Below are 12854 nucleotides of genomic sequence, written 5' to 3'. Positions count from 1 at the left end.
CCAGGCAGAGGGAGCAGCGTGTGCAAAGGCCCTGAGGCAGGAAGGAGCCTGGTACAGTTTAGGAATGGAGATGGCAGGTGGCACACATGGAGCATGGCAGGAAACAAAGCTGGCAGTGGGGGGCAGGCAGGGTCTCACAAAGATTAAAGGAAGTTGGGACTTCCCTGGAAGTCCAGTGGTTAAGAATCCATGCTTCCACTGCAGGGGGCGTGGGTTCAATCCCTGGTCGGGGAACTAAGATCCTGCATGCTGGGCAGTGCAGCCAAAAAAAAAAAAAAAAAAATGGTCAAAGGAAGCAAGCAGGAAGTAAAGCTTTGTGTATATAAGAATTTTGAGTGAGGATAATTTGGGGTATGGGCGAGATTACAAGCTCACTAACAGTGCCCAAGGCCAGGCGGCCAAGTGGTACCTTCGAGATGCCTCGTGGTCAAAGTAACCGCTCGAGGAAAGCATCATCGCCAGGGAGGAGCACGCTGCCCGGCAGAGCTCAGCAACTTCAGGGCAGCAGGGCCACCCTACCTGGAGGAGAGAGGCCACATCTCTGCCTGCACACCCGACCTGGGGTCTCCAGGGCCCTCCTAGGCCCTTTCTTCCCCCGTCCCTGGATCCTGACAGTGCAGTGTAGTCACTGCACCCAGCTTGCGCCTTGTCCAGCCCCTCTGTTCCCAGGGCTTAAAAGAGGAGTTACTGCAGCCCGAACCAGCTGTGGTAACTTCAAGAAACCAGATGGTTCCTAAGTGGCCATGCCTGTCTTGCGTGCTGCATAAAGTTGTTGGACATCTCTGTCTTCCCAAGAACCACAGATCAGATGCAGCGATTGTTTGCAACAAGGCTTTAGAAATCTTTACCCGACCCAAAGCCACACCCTTTGGAGACGGCAGCCGCCAGCGACCTGAAGCCACGGCCCCTGGGAGCCCGTGATGAGGCTGAGCCAGCTCCACCTGCAGGCCCAGCTGCCCTTTTAGGATGCAATTGATTCTAAAGCAAGAGCTGATGATGGAGCTCTGGGATGAGCCCCATCCAGGTCACACATCCCAGAGCAAGTCAGCTGGGTGCTGTCTCTGAGCTGCCCTGGGTCAGGCTCTGTATGGGCACAGGGGATCCCACTCGTCACCCCACGGACGCATCAGCGTAGGAACAGTGCCCTTATGTGGCACCCTCAGCTCTACACAACCCCGACCCTGAGAGCGAACGGGAAGGCTCACTTGGGGCCTTGAAAGGAACCCTTCTCAGATACTGTTTGCTGTTCATCTACATCCTACTGGCATTGACACACGCTTTGTTATCTGCGTCCCCCTCCCTTCACAGAATAGAAACAGCAGATGGGAGCGTAGCGGGTAGGTGAGGCCAGAGGCAAACACACCAACTTCATCCCCCGCAGCGTGGACCACCTACCCACGTGGAGGGACACAGAACAGCAACAGCAAGCATGAGCTCCCAAAGCATCGCCATCTGGGGCCAGTCAGCAAAGGGGCACACAGCCCCCAACTCGGGAGCCGAACAGAGCAAGGGCACGGCACCAGAGGTGGTATTTTCTTTTGTAATTCTGCATCCTGAAAAATGGATTCCATTCCATCCAGGGATAATTCATTTAAGAGGAGGACATAATACCCTTTTGCTGTATATTCATATATCAAATTATTGTGGTACACCTTAAACTTATACAGTGTCATGTATCAATTATATCTCAGTAAAATGGAAAAGATAAAATTAAAAAAAAAATGAAGGCATAATGCATTTTAGAAAAACTCCCACCCAAAGAGATCAAGCTGAAAGTAAGTTGGTACTTACAAGGATAACTTGTCAGAAAAATTCACTGATGTTGAAAAAGCTCTTTCCCTAAGTTTCAAATAAATGAGGTGTCAGTGAAATAAATAATCCCACCATTAAGTAATAAGAGGCACCCCAAGAAGGGTGAGATTCATTATCTCATGAGAGGCACAGGCAGTGAGTCCTGTCAGCTCGTGCAGAGGAACAGTCCCTGTGGGCCCAGATGATAGGATGGAGGATGTTCTGCAGGGCTGGGGAGGGGTGGGTGGAGAGGACAGGGAGATGTGGTCCAGGCAGGGGGGATGGCGGGAGCAAAGGCAGGGAGGCTGGGAGGCCTGAGGGTGGATTCCTTAAGGGGAGCCCTCCTGGGGCCAGACCATGACCCAGACACACTGCAGACCTCTCCTGGGTGGCTGCCACTGACCAGTCTGCAGAAGCTTCTTTGAGGGCCTCCCTGCCCCCCCCCACCCCGAGAATCCCCCCTGCAGGGCCGATGTCTGGTGTTGTTTTTGGCAGCTCAGGGTCTGGAAGGGTGTGGGAGGTGGGAGGAGATGGCCTGGCGGGGCTGAGAGGCTGCCAGGCCTCGTGGCCTGCACGCAGGTGGCTGGTGTCAAGCGGGCAGTGGTCGTCTGCGGACCTCGCTGCCCAGACCTGGGCAGGGCCACCCATCACAAGTGAGCCTTTGTGGCCCCGGCTTACAAAACCAGCCAAATATTTTCCCGATCACTTTATGAGGTGCTGGCTCTGCCTGTTCAACTTGGGAAAAATAAAGTGTCACATCATTTGCTCCTTTAGAGTTGAGAAGGTTTGAAGTCACGTGAATCCTGTGCCCCTGGGAAGGCCAGTCAGCTCGAGGGCGAGGGGTGTTCCCTCTGGAGGGGACGTGGGCACCAGCCAAGCCAGCTGCAGGTTTTGCAGAGGGAGAGAATGAGGCCCTGAGCCTGGGAACCCAGCCCCCGAGCCGGTGTTAGATGAGGAGACCCTGCTCCCCGAGAATCTTCTTTAACACCATGCTTTGGGGACCGTTAGCCCCCTGCCCACAGGTGAGGTCAGGGAGCTCACGGAGAGAGTTGAATGGAAATTGTCCTGCAGACCCTCCTCTCGAGGCAGAGAGGATTCTAGAGGGGTTTCAGAGCCGAGGTGCACGGTGAGGGGGGATGATGTGCACTGAGGTTGAAAAGCATCAACCTTATGCAGTAAGCTCATGGGCAGCCAGGACACACTGTGATTTCTGGCCTCCGCTGAGTTCTCACATCCCCTACAAACCCCCCTACCTTTTTTTTTTTTAACTGCCCATGGCCTGTAATTTCACTGGTAGAACTGCTTCCCTTCTGCCTCTGATAAGTGTCATTTATAGAGTACTTGCTGTATTACGCCAAACACTTCAGTAGATGCGGAATTCATTGCTTCAGCTGAGACCTAATCGGCACCTGCTGGACGCTAGCCCTGGGGATGCCACAAGGAAGTTCTCCTTCACGGCAGCCCTGTCCAGAGTAGTAGTGAACCCATTGTTACAGATGGATGGACGTGTGGAGCTCAAAGAGGAGTGACTTTCGAAGACATACAGCTAAGACCTACAGCTAAGACACATACAGCTAAGACACAGCTAAGCAGAGCTGGGTTTCACAGCCAGGCCAGTCTGACTTCAAAGCCTAGCTTCTCTCCACTCCCTCCCTCAGCAGTGTTAGAAAGAGGCAAGTAATTAGTAAAGAACAGACAATGTGTGTAACCCTATTATAATCTTCTGGTTTGTCCTCGAGGTTTTATTCAAATTAATCATAGCTTCCTATGCCAATTATCTTTTGAGATGAATAAAGATAGTTTTATGTAAAAGCAAATCTATGAGGCCCACTGAATTCCACACCGAATGCGGTAACTCCATATTGCCACCTGGTGGCAGAGTCTTTGCATACGTAACAGGGGAGAGAGATTTAAAAGAGAAGAGCAAAGACTTAACCAGGGTAAGCTGGGACAAAGTGAGAGAGTGGCACGGACATATATACACTACCAAATGTAAAATAGATAGCTAGTGGGAAGCAGCCGCATAGCACAGGGAGATCAGCTCGGTGCTTTGTGACCACCTAGAGGGTTGGGATAGGGAGGGTGGGAGGGAAGGAGACGCAAGAAGGAAGAGATATGGGGACATATGTATATGTATAACTGATTCACTTTGTTATAGAGCAGAAACTAACACGCCATTGTAATGCAATTATACTCCAATAAAGATGTTAAAAAAAAAAAAAAGACAACCAGACAGCAACTGCAGCCAGTGGGAGGGACTCTGTGTTGGAAGTGAGAGCGCAGGGGCTCCAGTCTGTGCCCTGCCCTAGACCCACCCTGCTGGCCCTGAGCCAGCCGCTTCCGCTCTCTGGACAGCAGATCCTTGATTGTGCAGCTCCGGCATGGACTGGTATTCTTCCTGGAGATCCCTTCTAACAGACATTCCCTGACTCTTCGTTGTCTCTCTTGTGTTGCATTGAACTTGGGAAATTTATGCAGGTAGATTTTGAGACACCACAGGGGGAAGTGGGGTTGGGCAAGTAGGGCTTTCCGGAGCCCTCAGGCCACTGTGTGAAGGTAGCACCTTCTCCTGCAAGTGGGCGGCTTGGCCCGCTGTGGGTTCTCACTCTTTCTCTGGGATTCTCTCAGACTCCAGGCGCTTAAGGTCAGTTCTTGCCCCCTGCCTTTCTTCAGGGGACCAGAGATCCTCTTCCACACACTAGGGTGTTTCCAACAGGAATGACCTCTGATTGTAGTCCAAGAATTTAAGTTCAGGATCTAGCGAAGACTTAGCACAGTGGGGGAGGTTATTAGTGTATTCACTTGTAAGGAACCGGAAACCTGACCCGAACTGCCTTACGTTGATAAAGGGAATGTATGTGCTTTTTAGTTCTGGGGTAAATTTGGGTTCAACTTCACCTGTATCCAGGGTTCAGACACCGTTGCCAGGATCTAGATCTGGTTTCTCTCTATTTCTCAGCCTTTCTTCCTTCAAGCCTAGTGGTGCCTTAGGGGTGTCTTATGGGGCTTTAGGTCCTCATACTCTCAACCTACATGAAAAGACACAATCTAAGTAAAGGCAGTGATTCCACACTGATCCCTAGATCTCCCATCCCACAGAGCACCATCCCTAAGCGCCTCCAACACACACACATTCTGGACGGAGGTCCCATGGTTGGGGTCTTCTTTCTAGCATCCCAGAATGACTGCAGGAACTTCCCTCCTTATCCAGCAGGAGCCAGCATGCTTGCGCTAGCTTTGCCTAGCACAGGTCCTGGAATGCATTCTGATTGGTCCAATTTGGGTCACATTCCCCGCCCCCCGCCCCCCCCTCAACCAGTCACCGTGGCCACTGGATTGGAATGTGCTGACTGGCTCAGCCCCTGTCACAGGCTCCACCCCTGAAGGTGGGAGGGGGCAAAGTCTCGAAACAAACACACTCCACAAGGGAATCCAAAGATGTTTTACTAAAAAAGGAAGCAGAGGATGCTGGAGGCAAAACCATCAGGAATCCATTAGTAACTAACATAAGGGTTAGTAGAATGGAAGTTTATAAATGATTGATCTTTCAGTTAAATCAGGGGGATAAGGCCATCCTTCTGATAGCGTCACTTCATTGCCCCTGGGAAGTTTCATTTGGTAGCAACCGTATCCTGTCCTCCCATGCTACCATCCACAGAGGACAGTCGTGCTGAGGACACATTTCAATGGTGACTTCCGGGCTTCCCTGGTGGCGCAGTGGTTGAGCGTCCGCCTGCCGATGCAAGGGACACGGGTTCGTGCCCCGGTCCGGGAAGATCCCACATGCCGCGGAGCAGCTGGGCCCGTGAGCCATGGCCGCTGAGCCTGCACGTCTGGAGCCTGTGCTCCGCAATGGGAGAGGCCACAGCAGTGAGACGCCCGCGTACCGCAAAAAAACAAAACAAAACAAAACAAAATGATGACTTCCATTCTTAGGGTTCGGGGTTTACACATGGGCGTGTGCCTTGCATGTGAATATCTTCCTGTAACTACTGGGGCTTCCTTACACCCCCTCCTCTTGTCTCTGATGTTCACTGCGAGATATTACTTATCTAGAGTGGGCTTCTCTCACTGTTCTGCCCTGCTTGGCAGAGGTTTAAAATTCCAGATAGAGTTCCAAATAGGGAGGGCTTTAGGGACCTGGTCCAAGCCCCCTCCAAGGTATAGATGGGAACCAGAGAGGGTCAGAGGGACCCTGGTCCAAGCCCCCCAGGCAGTGGATGGGACGAGTGAGGGTCAGGGCCTTGCTGAGTTCCTCCAGCCAGTTAAATTGCAGAGCCAAGACACTCCGCCTGGCAGCCCCTTCTCCAGGGGTGCCTCGTTACCATGGGATTCCTGAGCTGGCAAGCAGGAAGGCAGCCGAGGTGAAGGCCCAGACGACATCTTTGCCATGAATAATCACAAAATCAGTTTTCCTCAGTCAGGCCCCTCACCGTGGCATTGCTGGTACCTCTATTGCAAGTACTTGTTGCTACAGGGCATCCCTTCCTAATTGTATTTTGCTCGGGCCAATGTTACAAATTAACTTTCCCAGCACATTCAGATGAGGCCAAGGGAGGAGGTGGTGTGAGAGCAGAGACTTGATTTTCTGCATATAAACCACAAGGGGATCATCGGAAATGAATGCTCTGCGTGTGTGCGTGAGTCCTCAGAGACCCAGAGTGTTGTGCTGGGTGGCACTCTGTGCCAGGTCCCAATACACCCTAGAATCAGACCTGGGCCCTGCTGAGAAAGGCATTTCGGGGGTGGGCGCAGCATGTGCAAAGGCACAGAGGCTTAAAACACACAGCCAAGTTGAGGAGCACGTGAAGCAGAGAGTAGCAGCGAAGAGACTAGTCCATGGAAAGAGACCCCACTGGTCTAGTTTGTCATTTATTCCTTCATTAAAACCTGGGCCTTCTGAAGTCTCGTAGTTTTTAAATTTAGATTTTATTTACACTAAATGCATTCATAAGGTTTATTTAAAATAACAGTTATAAGTTCCCTGCCTACCCGTTTCCAGCCACCCTCCCCAGAAGCAACGAGTGCTGTCAGAGTCTCCTGTTTTCTTCTAAGATACTTTTCGAAAATACACAAACAGCAGTATTCCCCTCCCTGCTGACACGCACCCTTCTTTCTTCTGTTTTTAAAAATTAATTAAATTTTGGTTGCTGCGCACAGGCTTTCTCTAGTTGTGGCGAGCGGGGGCTACTCTTTATTACAGTGCATGGGCTTCTTGTTGCAGAGCATGGGCTCTAGGCGCATAGTAGAAGCTCTAGGGCTTCAGTAGTTGTGGCGCACGGGCTCAGTAGTTGTGGTGCACAGGCTTAGTAGCTCCGCAGCATGTGGGATCCTCCCGGACCAGGGCTCGAACCTGCGTCCCCTGCATTGGCAGCTGCATTCTTAACCACTGCACCACCAGGAAGTCCCACACCCTTCTTTCTCCGCTTCATGGACCTTGGAGGTGACTCAGCACACGATGGGCTTCTTCCTTCTTCTTGACGCTGGTGGGAGTTCCGAGGTAGCGCCCCAGGCTGAGCATCTAGAGTTTAGAGACCTCTCGTGCCGCCCTCGTGTTGCAGTGGAAAAGACCAGAGACCCAGAGAAAGTGGGGAGCCCCCCACCCAGGTCTCCCAGCTGTCCAGTGACTGAGATAGGACCGAAACGCTAGTCTTCTGCCCTCACATCGACCCAGGGACAACCAGGCCCACTTCCCTGCCTCGGTGGTCCTCATTTGTCAGACCAGCAGTTGGCAGAGGTGAGGGGCGCGGCTGCTGTTTTGGGTGGTCATTGCAGGCCGTCAGCTGACGTAGCACCGCCTCTTGTGGTGTGGCTCCAGACTTCCACAGTCACCTTCAGACGTGTGCTCTCCCCTCCCCTTCCTCTCTCCTCTTTCTTCCCACCTTTGCGGCAGCAGCCCTGTGTCCAGCCTCTGCCCCATCCCTAGCCCAGCAGCTGGTCCCTAAGACAACACGGGCCTTCCATCCAGAAGTGGCATCCCAGGTATTTTATTCTGAGCCCCAATTAAGCAGGGCAGGCTGCTGGCTGGCAACGATGCGGGGAAGTATGTTTTATGGCCTGTGAAAGAGCTCAGGTGCTATTTATAGCTCCTTAATCGGTGTTGCTAAATGGGGTCTTAATGCAAGTCCCCTGGCAACTGCGCATTCTCATCACGGAGAATATCCTCCATGCAGCCTCGCTCCCTGCATCTGGCGCCCCTCTCGGAGGAAGTGGTGCCTCCCCCGTGCTCAGCAGCTGTCAGCAGGCTGCCTGGCCCTCCTAACCTCCTCCTGACACAAGCGGGCCCTTTGCAGTCCCGCCTTTGGGGATATTTGGTCCACAGCTGTCACTTCCATCAGGAACCTGAAGTCCTTGGGCAGCTGTTTGTCTCGGGGCTGACATTCTGTCCCCAACCTCCCTGCACCTCCACCCAGCCTCTCCGTCAATGCCAGGGTGGGATGAGGGACGCCTATGACTCAATACATTGGTAAACATCCACAAAATCCTTCCCATGAATACCTCGTGGGTTAACAGTAGTTTCAGTTATTTAAACAGAGCAAGGTAACTATTACCGCCTTCCTCCGCTCTCCCTCCCCCACCCTTCTTTACAGCTGGGGAATTCAGGCTGAGCATGGGAAAGGGAATCAACTAATGTCATTGGTCGGGCACTCTCCTGGAACTTTACATGTGCCACTTAATTCAGTCTTCACCCCAGTTACTTTATAGAGAAGGAGCCTGTATCAGTCAGGATGGGCCAGGTCTTGCTGCAGTAATAGACAAGCCCCAAGTCACACTGACTTCAAACCACCAAGATTTGTCTTTGCCCTTGGTACATGCTCATCACTAGTCCCCTGGAGGCTCTGTTCTGCAAGGTTTGTGCCCTCACTTCAGGTCCGGGGTCACTAGAAGCAGATCCTAATGGTCACTAATGGAAAAGAGAAGGCAGCAATGCCCTGACCAGCTTGCTGCTAAAGCTTCCAGGTGGAAGTGACACACCACACTTCCACTCATTGGCCAAGGCAAGACTTATGGTGGCACCTAACTTCGGTGAGTAGGAAAGGGCAAGGTGATTTTGTGCCCGGAGGGTGAGAGCTGGAACATTTGAGAATAGTCCTAACAACCTCTACAGAAGCCGAGGATCCCAGGGGGAAGCCGGATCCCACAGCTCCGAAGTGGCAGAGCAGGGATTCGAACCCTCTGTTGCTTCTCCCAGATATCTGTGCTCTTTTCCCATGTTTAGACATGGGCTCTCAAGGCAGACTTCTGGCTTGAATCCTACCTCCAGGACCCACCTGTTGCGTTACCCTCACTAGGCAAGCCACTCCACCTCTTAGAGCCTCATTTCTTCGTCAGATGAAGATGTTAGCACAAGACTACATTCTGAAAATCAAAACTTCTTTCCTAAGTTTGGGGCAAACTCCTTTGACAGCCAGGTCAACCTGAACTGGTGTGAGGCTGTTTTGAGTCGTTTCTTATTTCAGTGTGAATATTCATAGGTTTCGCTATAGAAATATCAATGTGTGTGATTGCAGACGCTGCCCCAGACCCCTGGGATGTTAGGCGACACGTGGCATATGCAACCTAGTTACTCAACTCTGGAACTCTGAATTCCCAAACAGTCTGCCCCAGGGTTTTGGCTAAGGGACCACAGATCTGTCTCACCTTCCTCAAGGGGTTGTAGTGAGGATGAAGGGAGATGATGTGTCAGAAGTTCTGAGCACGTGGGCTTCCCTGGTGGCGCAGTGGTTAAGAATCCGCCTGCCAATGCAGGGGACACGGGTTCGAGCCCTGGTCTGGGAAGATCCCACATGCCGCAGAGCAACTAAGCCCGTGCGCCACAACTACTGAGCCTGCACTCTAGCGCCCTCGAGCCACAATTACTGAGCCCATGTGCCACAACTACTGAAGCCCGCATGCCTAGAGCCCGTGCTCCACAACAAGAGGAGCCACCGCAGTGAGAAGCCCGTGCACTGCAACTAGAGAAAAGCAACGAAGCAGCAACAAAGACCCAACGCAGCCAGAAACAGTAAATAAATAAAATAAAATAATAAAATAAATAAATTTATTAAAAAAAAAAAAAGAAGTTCTGAGCACAGGCCCAGCACATAGTAAGTGCACAGACATTGGTGGTGATTCTGGGTCCCTAGGTTGGACGGACGAGGCAGGAAAGAGGCCCCACAAGAGCTGAAACAAAAGCAGGAAAACAGTGGAGCTGCTCCAGTTGGCACGTGGTTGAAATCAGCGCATCTCCCTCGTTCCTGAGTACTGTGTTCTAGTCAACAGAGGTTCTTTAGGACCTCATAAATCCTTGAATGTGTTTTGGAATGGTTCACTCTGACAGCAAATAGGATGTTCGTGCAGGTCCTTGGAAAAGACAACATGCTTTGTAAATCTAAGGTATTGTTCTCACACATTAAATTTAAAAGCAAAAGCCTGTGCCCTTGCCTGCCATTGGTCAAGAGTCCGAGATGTTGTCTTCTCACTCACTTCTCAGTATCTCACTCAGAATCGTGGAATTTGCTAGAGGGTTCCAAAACCCTCTTCCTCCGAAGTCCCCAAGGCCCCACCTTAAGGTGGGAAACTGGGACCCCATCCTTCCAGCAGCTTCCCTTCTATCTGCTAAATAGACTGGGGTTTTACATAAAATTTCATCTGGCAAAGGGGTTCTCCTACTCTGGCAAAGAGACCTGCCCTTCCTCGTCACACAGGCTGAGAACTGTTGCCATGTGTGCCCCTTAGACCTGGGTTAAGACTGCCTGGGTTGGAATCCCAGACCACTAGCTGTGTGACCTTGGCCAATTATGACCCCCCGCCCCGTGACTCACTTTCCTCATCTGTAAAGAAATATGTTGATGGTTGTGGGGATTAAATAAGTTAATTTATGGAAGTTCTTAAAACAGTGCCTGGTGCAGTAAACTCACTAGAAATGCTAACTGTCATTATTATTATTAATCAATATATATGTTATTACTATCACAATGAACTTGTGGCAGAGCCAGACCTGTGTCTTCTGTCTCTCACTTCAAGAGTCTTATCCAACTAAAGTCAAGTATTTGAAAATAAGAAATGGCGAGTGTATGGACAGATTGCAGGTGGGAATGTACAATGATGCAGCTGCTGTGGAAAACAGTCTGGCAGGTTCCTCAAAAAATTAAACATGGAATCGACATGACCCAGCAATTCCACTCCTAAGTGTATACCCGAGAGAAATGAAAACAGGTTCTCAAACAGATACTTATACACTAATATTCATAGAAGCACTAATCACAATAGCCAAAAGGGGAATACACCCCAAAATGTCCCTCGGTGGCTGAAAGGATAAACAAAATGGGGTATATCGATACAATGGAGTATTACTTAGCCATTAAAAGAAACGAAATTCTGATACATGCTACAGCACAGATGAACCTCGAAGACATGCTGAGTGAAGAAGGCCAGATGCAAAGGTCGTGTATTGTATGACCCCATTTATATGGCATATCCGGAATAGATCCGTTCCTAGAGATAGAAAGCAGATTAGCCGTTGCTGAAGGAATGGGGAGGAACTGCTGAATGGATACAGGGTTTCCTTTGTGGGTGATGAGAATGGTTTGGAGCTTGACAGAGGTGATGGTTGCCCAACACTGTGAATGTGCCAGATGCCGCTGAATCACGCATTTTAAAACAGTCCCTTTTATGTTATGCAAACTTCACCCCAATTAGAAAATAAAATTCCGTGCAAGGAAGTTGTCACCAGACTTCCATCAACAGGGCAACTATGTGCATGCAGGAATACCCGAGGGGTGAACTTAGTCACGCTGAGCATGGCACGGGGGGAAGCACCCTTCGCCTCCCAGGCCCCTCAGGAAGCTGTGTGCTTCTCAAATTGCGGGTGTCTGCCTTTTGTGATTCCCCAGCACCTGGCCTGGCACACAGCGGATCCTCAAGAAATATGGGACTCCTGGTGGTAAAAACATAGCGAATACACATTGGGTCTGCCCGCCCCTCACCCTCTATGTAGTATTGTGCCAGCAGCCCAGCCTCGATGCTTGAGTTCCTCACTGCGAAATAACACGGGACATGGTGCTGTGTCTACACTCACTGTGCTGGCCCGGTGAGATGATGCATCTCAGCCCCCTGTGGCCGGGCCCGTCTTGGCCCAGAGGCAGGGTTCAGCAGAGAGCAGCTGCTACTTGCCTTAGGTTAGTAGTATTGTTATTTCAATTGGGAAATAAGCCTTTTATTTCTGCAGCTTTATTGAGATACAGTTGACATATAACCTTGTGTCAGTTTAAGGGACAAAACGTGTTGATCTGATACACTTATATATCACAAAATGATTGCCACCGTAGTGTCAGCCGACACCTCTGTCATCTCACATAATCACCATTTCTTATTTGTGGTGGGAACATTTAAGATCTACTCTCCCAGCAACTTGCAAGTATATAATACGGTATTAGTCGGTTATTATTACTGTTATCCAAGGTCAAGGGGATTCTCAAGCTACGTTCCTTTAGGAAACTGGTTTTGCCACATCCTGAACTAAGGGATTTTTCTGCATTTTCTTAACTCCCACGATCAAAAAAGTTGCTTTTGTCTGTCATTTTTCTCTGCTAATATGTTTTTGTCCATAAACCTCTACCAGCCGCCACCCCTTGTCCAGAGTAAAATAAGAAATAAGAAGATACCTGATTTTATGGGAAGATAGATGTTATAGGCACCTTACACCAAATACAGAAAAGTTCTGGGTGTTGAGAGGTGTCTTGTGAGGAACAGACTCCGGAGCCCACGGCGGTGCCATTTCTCGGAAGCCCCTCTCTGTGCCCGAGCCTGCTTGTCTCTAAAGTGAGGGCACACGGGGCCTGCGCAGAGGCGCTGTGAGGACTGAGCAGCTGCCCAAGGGCAGTGCTCACACAGCACCCGCCCGGGCGAACTCCGCATTTGCCGCAGAGGCGGTTGCGCCACTACCGTCCCCCCGTGGGGAGCTCTGCGGTGCCCTCTCCTCCAGTGTCCTCACCCCTGCACACTCACGGAGAGCTGGTGGGGGGAAGGAGTGGGTGTGTCTGGTGACCGGGCGAGTGACATTTGCTCAATCTGGACTCTTG

General features: G+C 50.9%; 1 protein-coding gene and 1 long non-coding RNA gene across 3 annotated transcripts in view; one reads left to right on the top strand and one right to left on the bottom strand.

Moving 5' to 3' along the window:
- SPSB4 (splA/ryanodine receptor domain and SOCS box containing 4) overlaps window positions 1-12854 on the top strand; it is an 83554-nt gene that overhangs the window by 54425 nt on the left and 16275 nt on the right. The window contains exon 3 of one of the 2 annotated variants that reach the window (XM_073803769.1): window positions 1309-4019. The exons of the other annotated variant lie outside the window; for it this stretch is intronic. Within the exon in view, the coding sequence (XP_073659870.1) occupies window positions 1309-1313 (5 nt within the window). The 3' untranslated portion in view covers window positions 1314-4019. Of the gene's footprint in view, window positions 1-1308; window positions 4020-12854 lie in introns of those variants that run through there. 2 annotated transcript variants of the gene reach the window in all.
- Window positions 9353-12576, bottom strand: LOC141278541 (uncharacterized). The gene is made up of 3 exons (XR_012331328.1): window positions 12438-12576; window positions 11128-11268; window positions 9353-10134 (listed from the first exon to the last, which is right to left on the bottom strand). It is a non-coding gene; the product is annotated as an uncharacterized lncRNA (long non-coding RNA).

The sequence above is a fragment of the Tursiops truncatus genome, chromosome 4 (genome assembly GCF_011762595.2).
Source record: "Tursiops truncatus isolate mTurTru1 chromosome 4, mTurTru1.mat.Y, whole genome shotgun sequence".
NCBI classification, from domain to species: Eukaryota; Metazoa; Chordata; class Mammalia; order Artiodactyla; family Delphinidae; genus Tursiops; species Tursiops truncatus.
Note: the sequence above shows the minus strand (reverse complement) of the source record. Positions and strands in the feature narration are given on the sequence as shown.